The sequence below is a fragment of the Alosa pseudoharengus genome, unplaced genomic scaffold, assembly GCF_046254945.1.
Source record: "Alosa pseudoharengus isolate Yale_2024_CS ecotype anadromous, Long Island Sound unplaced genomic scaffold, YU_APseudo_1.1 YU_APseudo_1.1_scf_16, whole genome shotgun sequence".
In the NCBI taxonomy this organism is placed as follows: domain Eukaryota; kingdom Metazoa; phylum Chordata; class Actinopteri; order Clupeiformes; family Clupeidae; genus Alosa; species Alosa pseudoharengus.
In genome coordinates this window covers 21270725-21286873 of record NW_027468630.1, presented here as the reverse complement: position 1 = coordinate 21286873, position 16149 = coordinate 21270725, and the positions used below count along the sequence as shown (strand labels likewise).

Genomic DNA, 16149 nt, shown 5'->3' with positions numbered 1-16149 from the left:
ACAGTGAGTGCACAGACCAGACCAAGACCAGTCCCACAAGTACACACACGAGCATGATACTGTAGATGCAAATACATGCACCAAACAGAGAAGACAACCACCCGATATTTAGAAATATTAAACACACACACACACACACTCCTGTACACATAGCAAGTACACACCCAATAAGTGAGGCATATCTGCACACACACACTTATGCACACATAGCATTTACACACCCAGTAAGTGAGGCATACAGTATCTTTCATATCTGCACACACACACACACTTACTGTATGCACACATAGCATGCACACACCCAGACACACAAATTCACAATGTATACATGTATGTGCACACAAAATACATGCACACACCAAATGCATGCAATGAACACTTTCATATGTATAACATCAAAAAGTGCACATATACAAAACACAATACATGCAAATATGCATTTGCTATACAGTCACACTGTATTTGTAAGTGAGGCAATAATACAAATCAGAAGCCAAATCTCAGCAGAAGACCGATCATCTTTATTAATTACTGTAATGTGTGTAAGAATGGTTGCCTAGTGACTCCGTTAAGCTCTGGAAAGTGTTGGGGGGGGGGGGGGGGCTTACAAAGAAGCTTCTTTCCACCCACAAACTCAAGATGATTGGACTTAATCCAAGATCCCTACGCACTACCTAAGGGCTCCCCTTAAAACACACACAAACATTACACACACATAAACATGCATACACACACACATTCACACAGGATGTAATGCAAATGCTGCTGAAGGCTTGCAGTCCTGAAGATATCAACATATATGTGGGATTTTCGTCCCTGAAGATTTGACATCAAACAACACTGCAGCAATTGCCCTTGTAGTAGCCTTGTTGTAGGGTGTTTTTGCATAACAAAGTATATTTGGAATCATTGAAATGCAGAACTGCACACCGTACCGTGTTTGGTATTACAAAAACAAATCTGCAGATATTAAAAACACAACAAATCTAACTCATGACTGGCATGCAGAATAGTTATTTCAGACCTGCTTCAAGCTAAAGGAAATACACACATGCATGCCCCCCACCCCATGCATGCACACACACACACACACACACACACACACACACACACACACACACACACACTCACACACACACACACTCACACTCACACTCACACACGGGTGCACGCGTGGCTGCGTGTGCTGCTCATCTGGGAACAGAGAGCAGACAAACACAGCTAAGGGCTCACGCATCATCAAAGAGGCAGTGGTTTGTCATGTGTGCTTTGAGCCTCTCTGAAGGGGTGTGAGTCTGAGTGTGTGTGTGTGTGTTTGTGTGTGTGTGTGTGTGTGTGTGTGTGTGTGTGTGTGTGTGTGTGTGTGTGTGTGTGTGTGTGCATGCCAGTGAGTATGCCTCCGTGTTTGTGTGTGAGGGTGCATAAAGCTTTTGTGTGTGTGTGTGTGTGTGTATGTGTGTGTGTGTGTGTGTGTGTGTGTATTTGTGTGTGTGTATGAATGTGCGTGCGTATGACTGAGCATTAGTCTGTGTGTATAGGTGTGTGTATGTGAGTATCTAGTGTGCGTGTGTAGTCTCTACACACGGGCGCCATTTGCCATGTTGCATCCAGGCATCCCATGGGCTGGAATCAGGAGCAAAGGCGGCCAACCAAAGCAGACATTAGTGTCTTGGCGTTACGCAACCAGCCCGGCGCTTAAGACAGCTTTGACATAACAGTTGGAGCATGCTCAGTGTGCACTATGGCAGTGTCAAAACAAATTGGCTTAGCTGTGGCAGGCATGTATACAGGCACATCCTCCGCGGGCTCCCATGCGTCTACACGGCAAGCCGGGAGGCATCCCGCACAGGTGTCAGTCGCCATTACTCACTCCGGTGCGCCAATTATCCATGACAGCGCTTATTGATATCCCCATTTTTTTGTTTTGAGATGAGATAAATCTCTGTTCAAAAGCCTCAGATGAGACGGTGTGATAAATAAAAGGGGAAACTTCAAATTCAAAGGGTGCGTGCAGCGTTGAGCGCGATGGTTGAAAAGAGGCAAAAGCAGGGAGGAGGCGGAAGCGGCACTGACACTGGGTTAGGTTTGCGTTCCGCAGCATGTTCAGTCACTTTTGCAGTTCCCCTGGCCTATGATCACACACACACACACACACACACACACACACACACACACACACACACATACACACACATACACACACAGGAACATGCATCATATTGTATACTCACACATACAAACATGAATGTGCATACAACAGCTAGCATACATACACATGCACACAGCACACAGCACACACACAAGTGACGTCTCCACACAAAAAAACACATACACACACACACTTTCACTGATGAATGCATACCTATACTAACTCATGCCTCAATGCATCAGTCACCTGATGTGCACAAGCAAAATGTATGCCCACGTACACCCACATACAAACACCTTTGCACACACACAAGCGCATCCACACACTCTTACACACATAGACACAAACACGAAAACACTCACACACACACACACACACACACACACACACACACACACACACACACACACACACACACATACACACACACACACACAGGGGTCAAATGAGTGTGTATGCCCCCGCACACTAAGAGACAGCCAGAGAACAGTTAGACAGAGTGACTGTCGGAATTCATCAGTCGGCTGGCTTCAACACTGGGCTTTTGGCAAATTTCTCTCAGACAAGAGTGTGTGCATGAGGAGAAGTATGTCTAAGTTCCTGTGTGTGTTTGTGTGTGTGTGTGTGTGTGTGTGTGTGTGTGTGTGTGTGTGTGTGTGTGTGTGTGTGTGATAGAGAGAGAGAGAGAGCTTGTGTTTGTGTGTGTGTGTGTGTGTGTGTGTGTGTGTGTGTGTGTGTGTGTGTGTGTGTGTGTGTGTGTGTGTGTGTGTGTGGACGGGTGTTCTCCAGGTTAGGAACCCTGCATTTGGAAGCCTTGCAGTAACAGACGCATACACCAGGGACCGTTTATCACATTTTTGAACGTCACTTTCATCACAGGCACAGCCAGAGCTTGTCTCAGCCATCAAAGCATTTCTGTGAGATAAGGACTGTCATAGAAACCCTTGAGGAAGCAATCCTGCCTTTTCATATCCCTGCACATTATGTCACGATTGGCCATATTCGTATAATTGGCTTCAAAGATCTCTTACCTTTTACTTCAATGGTGGCATTTGCGTTGGGAGCCATGTCAAAGGTGTAGACACACATATACTCTCCAGCGTCCTCTGCTCGTGGCTTGTTCAATCTGTACACAAAAACAAATCAGATCATTGGTTCAGTTTCCATGAATACATGTGTTTGTAGAATGTTACTACACATAATTATAAGGTTGCCGCCCATCCCGGTTTTACCGGGATTGTCCTTCTTTTTAATAGCCTGTCCCGGGAGATGTATCCACTCTCCCAGGACACTGAATGTCCCTGTTTTTCGAAAAGCTACGTGAATATGTATGATCAATTTACTATTTTCGCTCTACTTGAAATAGCCTATGCATTGTGCACAGAGCGGTCGGTGTTTCTTGTGTGTAGAATGTGCTATCATTGGCTCTGTAGGGATGTGACGTAGACTATCTAGCGCGTCTGTCTTGGCAGCTAGGCTACTACAGGCGGCAGAAGCAGTGAAGATTGAATAGTCTACCTAACGTCAAATACTCAACGTCGTTCGTTATGGTTAATATGGGTAGCGAGGCGGAGGATAAAGATGACAGTGTGTCCACAAGACTGACAGGCCAGTAAAAAAGGAAATGAAACGTTCAACATAATATTCCAAAGTCTGATTGAGACATACTAAATAAAAATAGCTATAGGTGTGGCTAAGGTATGGTAAATGGAAATCTAATGTCATCCATCTACTTATTTCTTTAGCAAAGAGGGAAAAGCAAGCACAAGCACCAGTATCTAAGCAATCAGGCCAGCTAAGATAAGTTAAGTATGTGTAGTACATACACATGAGTACATGCATGCACATTGCACAATATAAATTAATCCATTTCATATTGCAAATGAAATGAAATGTAACAATCTAAACCTGGCTGAATATAAATAAATGAAAACCAAAATTTGTCAAAAAAGAAACTCCAGAATTGCAATAAACAATACCCCCACCCCCATTAACGCTCACAGCAACAGAGAGAGAGAGAGAGAGAGAGAGAGAGGGAGAGAAAGAGACATCTCAGTGCATGTCTCTAAATCCGAACACAATAAACACCTGAAATGTGTGCCGGTTACCTCCGTGAATATGGCAGCCAGCGGAGGCACAATTACTGGGCTATTTTGGTCCTCCTGCGTGCCCACAGGGAGCTGAGGTTTTTGATTTGCACTCGGGCTGGGCCCGGGGGGGGGTTGGGGATTCTGCTGCTGTGTGTGTATGGGAGGCGGGGGGGGGGGGGTGGTGAGGGTGGGGGCGGTGAAGCTGTCTGTCTCCCCACTGTCAGGTCAGCCGCAGGAGGATTACTGACACAGCGTTTGACAGGAAATTGCCTGAGAGCATCAGTGGCACGTCCAGCTGAGGGATAGTGTGTGCTTATGTGTGTGCATGTGTGTGTGTGTGTGTGTGTGTGTGTGTACATGTGTGTACGTGTGTGTGTATGTACATGTGTGTGTGTGTGTGTGTGTGTGTGTGTGTGTGTGTACATGTGTGTACGTGTGTGTGTATGTACATGTGTGTGTGTGTGTGTGTGTGTGTACATGTGTGTACGTGTGTGTGTATGTACATGTGTGTGTGTGTGTGTGTGTGTGTGTGTGTGTGCGTGCGTGCGTGCGTGTGTGAACCTCGTTTACCCCATCCCCCACACTTCGCTCCCAGACAGACAGACACTAACGCACATACGCACACACACACACATGCACATTTACACACAACACACACACACACACACACACACACACACACACACACACACACACACACACACATACTCCCACCACCCCAGACCAATGTGGTAATAGGTACTATGACGGCACTTAATAGGAAGTGCTGCTGGGGAATTCCATCTGACACGTCTGACATAACACCTATTTTTTCTTTCTCTTTCCATTTTTGTGTCAAAAAGACAACAAAATCCTATTTCATACCAAAAATCTTTGCACTACCTCTACTGTAAGGTAACTGTTTAACTAAGAGCTATATAATACCACAGACATGTAACATGATGTCATATACATCCTCTGCTAATGCAGTCATGCATAATACTCAAAGGGGGGGGGGGGTGGGGGGGCTGGTAAATGGACCGCATGTTATTTGTCTCCTACCAAACAAAAATTATGTTTGTTCACTACACAAGAGAAGCTGCTATACATTATGTCTTGTTAATGATTCATAGTCCTATCTCCAGCTTTACACAGGGTCTAAACCCCAGTGCCTTACAGTGTCTTCATCTGTGCATCTGTGCCAAAAACTAAGACCTGATTACCGCCTATGCAATCCATTTACGTTAACTATCAGTCGACTTATCAGGGATGCTAACCTGGATCTACTGCTAACTGATATTCATTATGTGCAGCTCCTCCTCACAACTTTTGGGGATATTTTCTGCTCACTGAACTGCACTCATTATCCTTGTAATCATGTACACGCATACCAGTCTACCAGCAAAGATTACAGGAGAACTCACACTCCTACTTGTCTTCCTGAGAACATCACATCCTTTTACATCATACTGTGCAGGACAGTTGGCTTTTGGTGGCTGATTATTACTATCATTATTATTGTTGTTGTTGTTGTTGTTGTCGTTATATTGTTTTTGTCATTATTATGTTATCAATCACAGAATTGTTAGGAACTGCATAGAATGTCATTTTTCAGGTTAGATTTTAAGCAACTCCAAACAGCATAATCTGATTCTCCAAAATACATGGATAAGGATAATCTGATAAATGCGGTAACACTTTACTTGAGTTCATAACACATTCATAGCAGCTGTCATAAACTGCACATAAAGCATTCATGACTGTTTCATGAGACATGACTCAACATTCATACCAAACCTTTTATGAATGTGGAAGACAGAACGATGACAACTGGTCAAAATAAAAGTCCAACAATCGCAAAGCAGCATTGCCATTTTTCTCTCCAGCCTTTGTAAATATTTCATGAATATCTTATGAAGTGTACATCGAATGTCACTTTACTATACAAGTTGTGAAGTATTCATAATCACTGAATTTAACACTGGGAGGTAAACTAGCCTACATTCAGCTGACCCGTATTTGTGTAACCTGGAACGGTTGGACATTCCCAGTAGCAAAAAATGAGAAATCATCTGCAAAGGTATCATAAAACAAATACATTTTTATGAAACAAAAATTATTTGTTTGACCATGTTCTGTCTTTTTGGCACTGGAGTAGCCCATTGACTCAGATGTGACGTGATCAGGTAAGAGGTTTGGAACAAAAACGGCAATGCTGCTTTGCAATTGTTGGACTTTTATTTTGACACATTTTTGTCGTTCTGTCTTCCACATTCATGAAAGGTTTGGTATGAATGTTGAGTCATGTCTCATGAAACAGTCATGAATGCTTTATGTGCAGTTTATGACAGCTGCTATGAATGTGTTATGAACTCACCCGTCAAGTAAAGTGTTACCATAAATGCTTTACGTAGAATCTTTGTGAACCTTTCCTTAACAATGTTCTCTGTACTATCCTGAGAAGCTGCAAAGCTGCTTAGAGTGCAGACTGGGAGATATGTCATGCATTTGGTGACCTTGATGACAACACATCATGATGTCATATATTGCATCACTGCAAAAACAAGCCTTGCAAAACAGGTTGCCAAAAAAGTGCACTTCGGTTAACAAAAAGAAGAAATAAAAACACTATTTACCTGAAAGAAATCTGCTATTATATCTACTACTGAACTGGAAATAAGGAGTGCCAGCCAAATGGGACGACAAATTACAGCCACCGCCACAAGAACATTGTGCATAATAACGGTTCAACAAGATCTCTCTACTTGATGTCCTTGATGACAACACACAACATGACAACTGTGGTATTAAGCTATTTGGGTCCATCATTCATGTATCTGTATCATTCATGTATCATTCATGTAATCCAGCACCACACAATCATCATCATCAAACACACACACACACACACACACTCACACTCACACTCACACTCACACTCACACTCACACTCACACTCACACTCACACTCACACACACACGCACACACACACACACACACACACACACACACACACACACACACAAACATATACATACACACACCATAACTAACAGTTCTGTTAAAAACACAGTTAATGTAACTCTCTTTCACATACTGCTGCACCAACACCCTGATCTACGTCAGAGACAACACCACTGCTCTCAACACCATCAGAATCCTCTGGAGACTATTACACCTGACCCCTGACCTCCCTCAACATCTCCATCTGAATCCATAACTGCCTGTGTCAGACATGGTCAAGGTGAATCATAATGATGATATATACCACCATGTGACCATCAGGAAAAGTTCAGGGCCTGTTCTTCTCCCTGAAAACAAATAGCTGATCTGATCCGTTGTTGTGTTAGTAGCCTATATCTTGAGATGACACTGCCATCATAGGTGGTATCTTGGTGGTTTAACACAATACTGGGAACCAATACAGAACTTTAAGCATAATCAATTTCAAGCACAAAACCAGCATACACATATTGGGCTTACAATTCCCCTCACTTAATCATTCAATTTCTGTGCTTATCTTAAAACCTTTATCATTTCAAATAAAACATCAACACAGACAACATCAAAACAACATTCAGCACAGACCCATTCTTCTTACTGTATGCCAGACCATGATTAAGGCAGGAACTCTCTCTTCTTTCTCTGTCGAGTTCCACAAAGCAATTATAGGAGGCATTCTCACCTCATCCATTACAGTCTGGTAGAGTAGTTGGACAGGCCCTCACAGTAAGCTACAGCACATCACTAATAAATCCTTCAAATCAATGCGACCCCTCCTGATATCAATTGAATCACTCCCTCACAGACTGACAGGCTGAAGCACAGAAAACATCACTTGTGACCCTACTCTCCAAGCATACCATGAGAACCATGCTACGTTAGCATTGTTCACTGAAATGTGGTTATTCACTTGTCACCTCAAAAGTTTAAATTATTTGTACATTATTTTTAAGTTAAAATCTTTGTAGCATAACACAGTTATTTTACATGTAATTACATTTGAATTACATTGACATTACGTGGTCTCTTTATCACTAGTCGTTGTATATGTGGATAGGGCTTTACACCTTGCACTGAAGTCTGTGATCATTAAAAAGAGAAACCAGAATGCTTCCACTCTGCTTTTCTATTTTCACCTCTGGTTAATGTAAAAGGGCTCCAGATGGCAAAAAACTGCTGAAAACCTCTATTCCCTTGACTGCCAACAACACAAGATCTACTTAAACGCATCTTAATTTTCTTTTGAGTCTGGAAATACCCCTTTACTGTTATTGAAGTAGCCCTTGATATGCTCAGTGTCTCTTTATGATCTCATTAATTTCTTGGTAGCCTATGTGGATATCATCCTTGAATCAATAAACAAGTCTACTTAATATTCCCTTACTAAAAATCCCTGAGCCAAGGGTTTCTGTTTCAAAGTGCTATTACAGAGAGCCATTCATTGGACTGTTCCAATACAGAATGCTATGATTCTTTCATAAGAATAAACCAGAAACCTTCAAAAGTTCTAGATTGTTACCTTGTAAAAGCACAGCTTGTGAATTTTCTTACTGAGACAGACAGACAGACAGACATTGGCCTGCTCACTTATGTTCCGTGTCGGTTGTTTCCTTCCTTGTGTAATCGATCTCCACTCCGTTCTTCATCCAGAAGCTCTGGCGGTGGGCGTTGTGGGCCGTGGTCAGGTTGCACTGCAGGATGATGGCCGGCAGAGGGGGGGGTGGCATCCCGTGCTGAGTTGGGGGTGGCGTGGGCAGGATCACCTGGTCAGAGGCATTGATCCTGGGCTCTGCAAAAGAAAAGGGAATGGAAGGGTGGGGTGGAGGAAAGAGGGCATGGTTAGTTGGAACCAGCAAGGGAATCGCTGAAGAGCTTTCCCTGAATTCATCTCCCCATTGTCTGGTGCTCCATATAACCTGCATGGTTCAAAAATGTAGTTAAGCACACAAGCATCCTCGCAAAGATAAATATGAGTTAAAGATAAAAAAAAAAGCATAGGAAACAATTAATCTCAAAATGCTTTTTGATGGTCACAAGAAATGGTATACAAACAGAGTACTACTATGTTACTGTGGCTGTAACATTGTCTTGTGTTGTGCTTGACTCCTTAGCAACTTGACGCTCGTCATCATGCAGTAATAAAAAGGATTCAATTTACCATATGTGAATCCATGCACACACTTACCTTTATGGAAATAAAACACCGGAATTAATTGTGAGAAAATATCTTTGAAAACACATACAAACTATGTACAGATGTTTTCTGAAATGCACCTGCAATGCTGTATACGATTTAGTGTGTATCCATTGCTAAATGCTTCAAAGAGAGAAGGCTTGAGGACACTGGATTATATGCCCCAGGTAGAGCCTCATGTATACCTTGTTAGTGTTGAACTGTTTTAACTAACATCCGGACTATGTGCATCATTAGTTTCCTTTACGCGCAAATTAATTTCTCCTACATTATGAAGCAACAGAAATGTCCCGCTCTCGATGCGTGTGCATTGGGCATGGATTTGTGTACAAAATTATTCCACCTGTATGTTTCATTGCGATTATCACAGCTCTATACCACCAAAATCAATTTAAATGCCTTTCCAAGACATTACAAAACAGCACTTACAAACCTTTATGAATCAATGAGCAGATGAGGCACTACAGATCATGGGAGGAATCCCGGTTCTGAGGCACTGAGCTACATCTAATTACCATGAACATGCAAAGCACAAAACACATGCATATACTTTAAATGTTACGCTTCAAGGAAAAGGACATCCTGTCGGTCCTCACATTAAAGAGGTCTCTGGGCAAGATACACACATTAGACACACACAGAGACACACACACACACATACACAACCATTTAACAGCACCAGAGATAAAAGTGGAACACGCCGACTGAATCTGACTGAAATAAACAAGGACACCAGTGCTGGCCCTACGGCTGAGGAACACACACACACACAGAGAGAGAGAGAGAGAGAGAGAGAGAGAGTGCAGAGGCATGCTTGGAAGCACAATTCTGCTTTATTCTGGTATGATACGAGGGGTCTGTGGTGAAGGGCATTCACACAGCGAGAATATGCCTGCTGGTCGTAAGGCTCAGCGGAGAGCTCCTCCCACTTTGCCTGAGGGCGGAACCGTGGCCGAAACCATGGAAACGCAGCAGGAAGGAACAGGGGAGGCGGAGCATCTTAATCTGCCTATTGACTGGTACAGTAAGCCCTCCATGGTTTGCTATGTTTGAGTGTAGGGGGCAGTGTGTGTGTGTGTGTGTGTGTGAGCTGGGAGTGACTTCTGTTTGCATTCACAGCACCTTCCCCTGCAGTGATGTGTCCAGTGGTCAAAGGGAATTCCTCTCTCTTCATCTTTTTTGGCTCTCGCTGTCTTTCTCCGTATCTCCAGATCTCTATCTCCTCTCTCTATTCCCTTATCTCTCTGTTTACCCTTTTGCCTCCCGCACTCTCTGTATGTGCCTATAATGCCTATTTTGCATATCATCTATTTTCCATTCCTCCTACCTCTTCCCTCGCTTCTATCCTTCCCTCTGCTTCTCTCTCTGCATTCGCCTTTCCACTTAAGCGACGGCACAACTTGCACTCCCACCTCCGTAAGTTCATCAGTGTGTAGGCCTCTCTGCCCACGCACTTCTCTGTCCTCTATCTCCCTCTATCTCTTTCACTCTCTCTGTCTTTCACTCACATTCCCTGTCACTCTCTCAATCTGAAATGTTGCCACTTCTCTCTCTCTCTCTTGCACACACACACACACACACACACACATGCACAAATATAGTGATAAACGCACAAAATAAATGAATTCATTCAGAAATGTCATTTGAACAACAGCTTGAAAGGCACAGCGGTATGCTCCGGGGTGTGTGCACTCAGCATCTCTGCAAGGTCATTTGGAGGACACCTGCTCAGAAATGGAAGAGAGGCAAGAATCAGTGAATTAGTGATGCCATATCCGTTTCCTCCGCCATGTTTTTCTCCCCGCCTTTTCTTTGCTTTTTTTTTGGCTCTTGACCCATCTGGCCAGTGGCACAGGCATTGGACAGTCTGTTTACACAACAACCAATAACGAATTTATTTGGTTGATTTTTTTGTATTTCATTTTGTTGTCTCTTTTAATAGATCAAACGGAGGTGCAATACGAGCATCATGGCGCATAGCATCCCTGCCTGTGGACAGAACTGTTCTTTAAAAACTTAAGTAACATAAATATGTGTTTCAGCACATTGTTATTATTAAGACACACATTAATTTACCATTCTAAACACAAGACACTGAATCTTAAAATGTATACAAATTGCAAGTAGCAGTCTGGGTTAGCGGAACTTGATACAAAGTGCTACGGGATATCTAAGCACAATAACACTCCTAGATTTAAAACTACTGCTACCAGCTAAAACAATACCACATGTCAGAACATTCTCGTTAGACGACAAACTATACATTCCAGTCTGGGTGTTTTCCGCATGTATAGCCTGTTATATACATGTGATGTTACGCATATACCACGAAAGCATGACATACTGCGTGTATTACATGTATATATCATATGGGAACACTGAATCTCAGTAATGACAAAATATGTTGGGATATTCAAAGGATTTTCCTTTAGGGTTTCATTTATCTTTTTCCGTGAATAACTAATCTGTAGTCATGAATGATTACTAGGTGGTATAAAAATGACCATGTAACAAAGACGACCCCTCACTAAGCTCTGATAACTAAAGGCAGCCATGCCCCAATTCAGAATGTTATTTATATCTTAAGCTGTGAAGATGTGAGTGAATCTTCCCACAGGACAGGTAGATTAATTTAGCTGTAAGGTTGACATGGTTACAACTGTTTAGGGAAGCATGCTGCAACTAGTGCAACATTTAAGATACAATTTAGTTGGTGTTAAAAATGCCAAAAATGGAATGGTCATCATCATCAGAGTGCTTGACCTATCCTTGCAGACAGCCAGTATGATGATTTCTCGAGTTTAAACGAATAAATTAAATCAAATCAGTATAATGAGTCTTCATGTGGCCAAAGACATCCCTCAGAAACGCTTACCATAATGGCAAGGCTGCAGACCACAACAGGGAGGCACGCTGACATGATAACTCTGCTTGAGGATTTGCAAGTACAGAGAGAAAAACAAAGAGAGGACGTGTATGTATGTATGTAAGTGTGCATTTATGTATACATATATGTATATACAGTATATATATTTATATAATGTCATTACTGATGCACCACTACACATCTGAGATGCAAGAGAAGGCACAAGGTTAAACGTGAGGGAGCCGGTCAAGAGACCCTCCCTCAGTACTGCACCACAGACAGAAAAATAATGTCTACCCCACGAGGTGACTGTCTTATCAGGTAACACACCACAGAGAGAAAGCTGGGGAAGCTTGCAGTATTATGGGGGGCAATGTTTCGGTTTTTTCATTTGACATTATGCTGTTTTATTTGTGGTTGTTGTTGTTTACTTGTTAACACAGAGGTACTGTTGGTAAACTGAATGACCCTTCCTTGTGTCTTCTTCTCACGCTTTCCTCTAATCCTTGAGCAGGACACAGAGCACAGACACAACTAAATATAAATAAACAGAAAAAGAATCAATAGAAAGAAATACCACGACACACCTTCAAAGCATCAGGAGAGCCAGCAGCCTCTAAAAGGCCTACAGGGCAGCAGACAGGCTTTGCAAGACTAGGCTTTGAAGTAAAACCCACATGACATGGCAAAACGTTCTCTTTAGGAAGAGACGCTCAAACAGAACATGTCAGATAAAATAAAAATAAGGAGGGCAAACAAACAGAACAAACACAAACTGTTGTTGTTTTTTTTTTTTTTTTGTAAGACACGTGACACTAAGCCACAGAGGAAGTACAGGACAGCCGGGGATGAAGTGGGGGGGTGGGTGGGAGAGAGAGAAGGAGAGAGGCAAGACATAGACTGGGTTTGTGGTCATCCAGGAAGGAGGGGTTTTGTTGAGGAAGGAGAGGTTAGCAAAGGAGCATCTGATTGTTTACTGAATTCAATGAATCCTCAGTTTCTGGGAATTCTGGGAAGGGGGACACCAAGGCTACAGTAGGATCATATCACAGTCAAAATAATATTGAAAAAAATATCACAAGAAAAAAAAGACAATATACAGAAAGACCTCAAAATATGTCAAGTGCACAGATGTTCTTGTCACGATTGTCAATAAAACTAATATTGAAAATAGACACAAAAATAGACACAAAATTAGAGTTTGTGGATTTGTGTTTTGTCTCATTCAATTTTGCACAGTACTATAGGGAACCAACACAGCACAGGGTTGTGTGGACAAATTTTCTGTGTGGTGAAACAGTGTATGCAGCTGTATGAAGGGAGGGTTGTGGGAAAGTTGGGACTTGTTTGAGGTAGGTGCGGTGGTAGTAGTTTAGTTAGTTTTAAGAATTGCTTTTTGATTCATTTCTTGTGTGATCATCTAGGCAGTACAGGACATAGACCCACTCACTCTGCAGGACGGTTATGGTGGCCTGGGCCCGGATCCAGGTCATGGCGGGGTTTTGCCGCAGGTCGTTGCGCCGCGGGTCATTGCTGGCCCGGCACTCGTAGGTCCCGGAGTCCTCCAGCTTCAGCTGGGTGATGCCGAGCACGCTCACGCCGTTGGTGCCGTACGCCGTGTTGATGGAGACACGTTTCTTGCGCGCGCCGTCCCACAGCTGCTTGAAGGAGTCAGCGCGGTTGACCTCGGCGTACCACCACTGGATCTCCGGTGTGGGGTAGCCCACCACGTCGCAGTACAGCTCAAACGTGTCCCCTGTCAGCTTAGTTTCAGACATGGGCGATTTCACAAACCCAGCTGAAGGAGAAAAAGGTTGGGGGAGGGGGGGGGGGGTTGGGCGTGAGAAGGAGGGAAGGGTAGAAGAAGGGTTAGGAGGGAGGGAAGGATGGATAGGCCAAGGGATGTAGAAAGCGGGTAGAGAAGAGATGGAGGTAAAGAAAAGGAGAAAGTCGGAAGGAGAAATTGGGAAAAAAAGAACAAAAGATGATTAAAATAGCAAATAAATGCTAAAAGAGAAGCAGGCCACTAAAAACATGATGGAAACGTGTGATAAGAGAAAAATAAGCCGTTTGAGATGAGAAGAGAGGCCCAGGCTGAGGAGGAGTAGAAGAGTGGACATGTGCTAATGAGGTACAGATTAATGGCCCCCAAAATAAAAAATAAAATAATAGATAATAAAATAACAACCCAGCACAGTGCCATCCACTGCCATCAATCCCTCAACGGTGCATATAAACAAACTGGTAACCCCGGGTCAACCCCTGGGCTACTACATCATTGGCAATCCTAAGGGAAATCCAAGTGATCACATATGACCTTGAAGCCCTCCCCTGAGTCAGGAAATATATGTTTATCAGCAGTGCCTGGCCATTCTGCACCTGCTTGATTTTGATTTTGATTTGTTTATTTAAGCGTCAAACACCATAGTGCCCAGCCCTCATGGGCTTATTAGACACTGCAGTAATAATTTCACTGTTATCTCCAGATAACCACGTGACGTAACACAGAACCCAACATAACATAGCTAAACCACTAAAAATAAGGATACATACACATAAAGATGGCTTGTCATATGGGATACAAAATACTTTGCCGCAGAGACCAGGCCTTTTGAAGTGGTGACATGGATGCGTTTTTCTCAGTAGCCTTTATATGCTGTGTGTGTGTGTGTGTGTGTGTGTGTGTGTGCGTGCATGCGTGCATGCGTGTGTGTGTGTGTGTGTGTGTGTGTGTGTGTGTGTGTGTGTGTTACCCTGGCCATGCCCACCTAGATACTAGTTTGGAACACCATAATTCACTAACGTTTCCATCAGACCCCAGAAAGGTAGAGCCAATCACTGACGAGAGGGGATGATGTTATATTTTCAAAATCGAAAGTGGCTGTGGTAAACGGTAGTAGCAATGCCTGCAAACATCAAAAACTGCAGTCGGAAGAATGCGTAAATTTCTTTACAGCAAAAGTAGGCCTACATTGTTTACTGACTATCAATGCTGTTTATTGTCTGTTGCTGTTTGTGAAGTTTGGGCGAAGTAGAAAGTAACATTTGGAATCCCTGATCAATATAATTGGTTATACAGAACCGATGATTTCAAAGTTTCATTTTTGATTGCCTACACCATTCTGTCACCACATAAAAATGAAACAATTAAAATCATCAAAGCTTGGACGTCACTGAAGTGATCTAACATTGTTTAGCCTCTGGCATGAAGAGAGAATTAAACCCATTTTAAAAAGTGGAATCGTACAACTGACAAGTGACAAGACTTTTTTTTAAGGTCTCAAGTGTCTTAGTCAAATAAAAAATGATGTGCACATTCCCTCATATAGATTTTCACTTCAGTCTGAGAATGAATTATATCAAGAGTCTACAAAAATGACCTAAATGGTCCTAGTTAGAACCACTGGAGGAACCGATGGTGCCTTTTCATCCACACTTCAGAAAACATGCACACAACTATCCTGACCAAAATACATGTTCCACATCCTTTCTGAACTTATAACAGACAAATACGGAGACCTAATAACTAGGTCCAAACATACATCTTGTCAGTGTGCTAAATGATAAGTTCTTATGATGGACACATGGACAGACTCAATGCATGGGCTGGATCTCTCAATGGTGTCTATGAGTTGCCTTGTGGTTCATGTAGTCCCATGATCCTTTGGGACTATGACGACAACAGCAAGCTGGGATTGGTATACCATAGCAACCAAACTGTTTGTCAAAAGACAGCAACGTAGAGGTACCTTCAGAGGACGACTGACTGCAGCCAGAAAACAACTACTTGTTTCCCCTTTGGTTTAGTTATATCAATCTCTTTTTGATAGATAGATAGATAGATAGATAGATAGATAGATAGATAGA

The 16149-nt window shown here is 42.8% G+C and overlaps 1 protein-coding gene across 2 annotated transcripts in view; it reads right to left on the bottom strand.

The window, feature by feature from the left end:
- Positions 1-16149, bottom strand: part of LOC143125727 (neuroplastin-like) — a 42781-nt gene that overhangs the window by 14269 nt on the left and 12363 nt on the right. The window contains exons 2-4 of one of the 2 annotated variants that reach the window (XM_076287431.1): positions 13733-14080; positions 8810-9011; positions 3181-3275 (exon numbers count right to left, since the gene is read on the bottom strand). In XM_076287431.1, the coding sequence (XP_076143546.1) occupies positions 3181-3275; positions 8810-9011; positions 13733-14080 (645 nt within the window). The remainder of the gene's footprint in view (positions 1-3180; positions 3276-8809; positions 9012-13732; positions 14081-16149) is intronic. The other variant, XM_076287432.1, reaches the window with a different exon arrangement.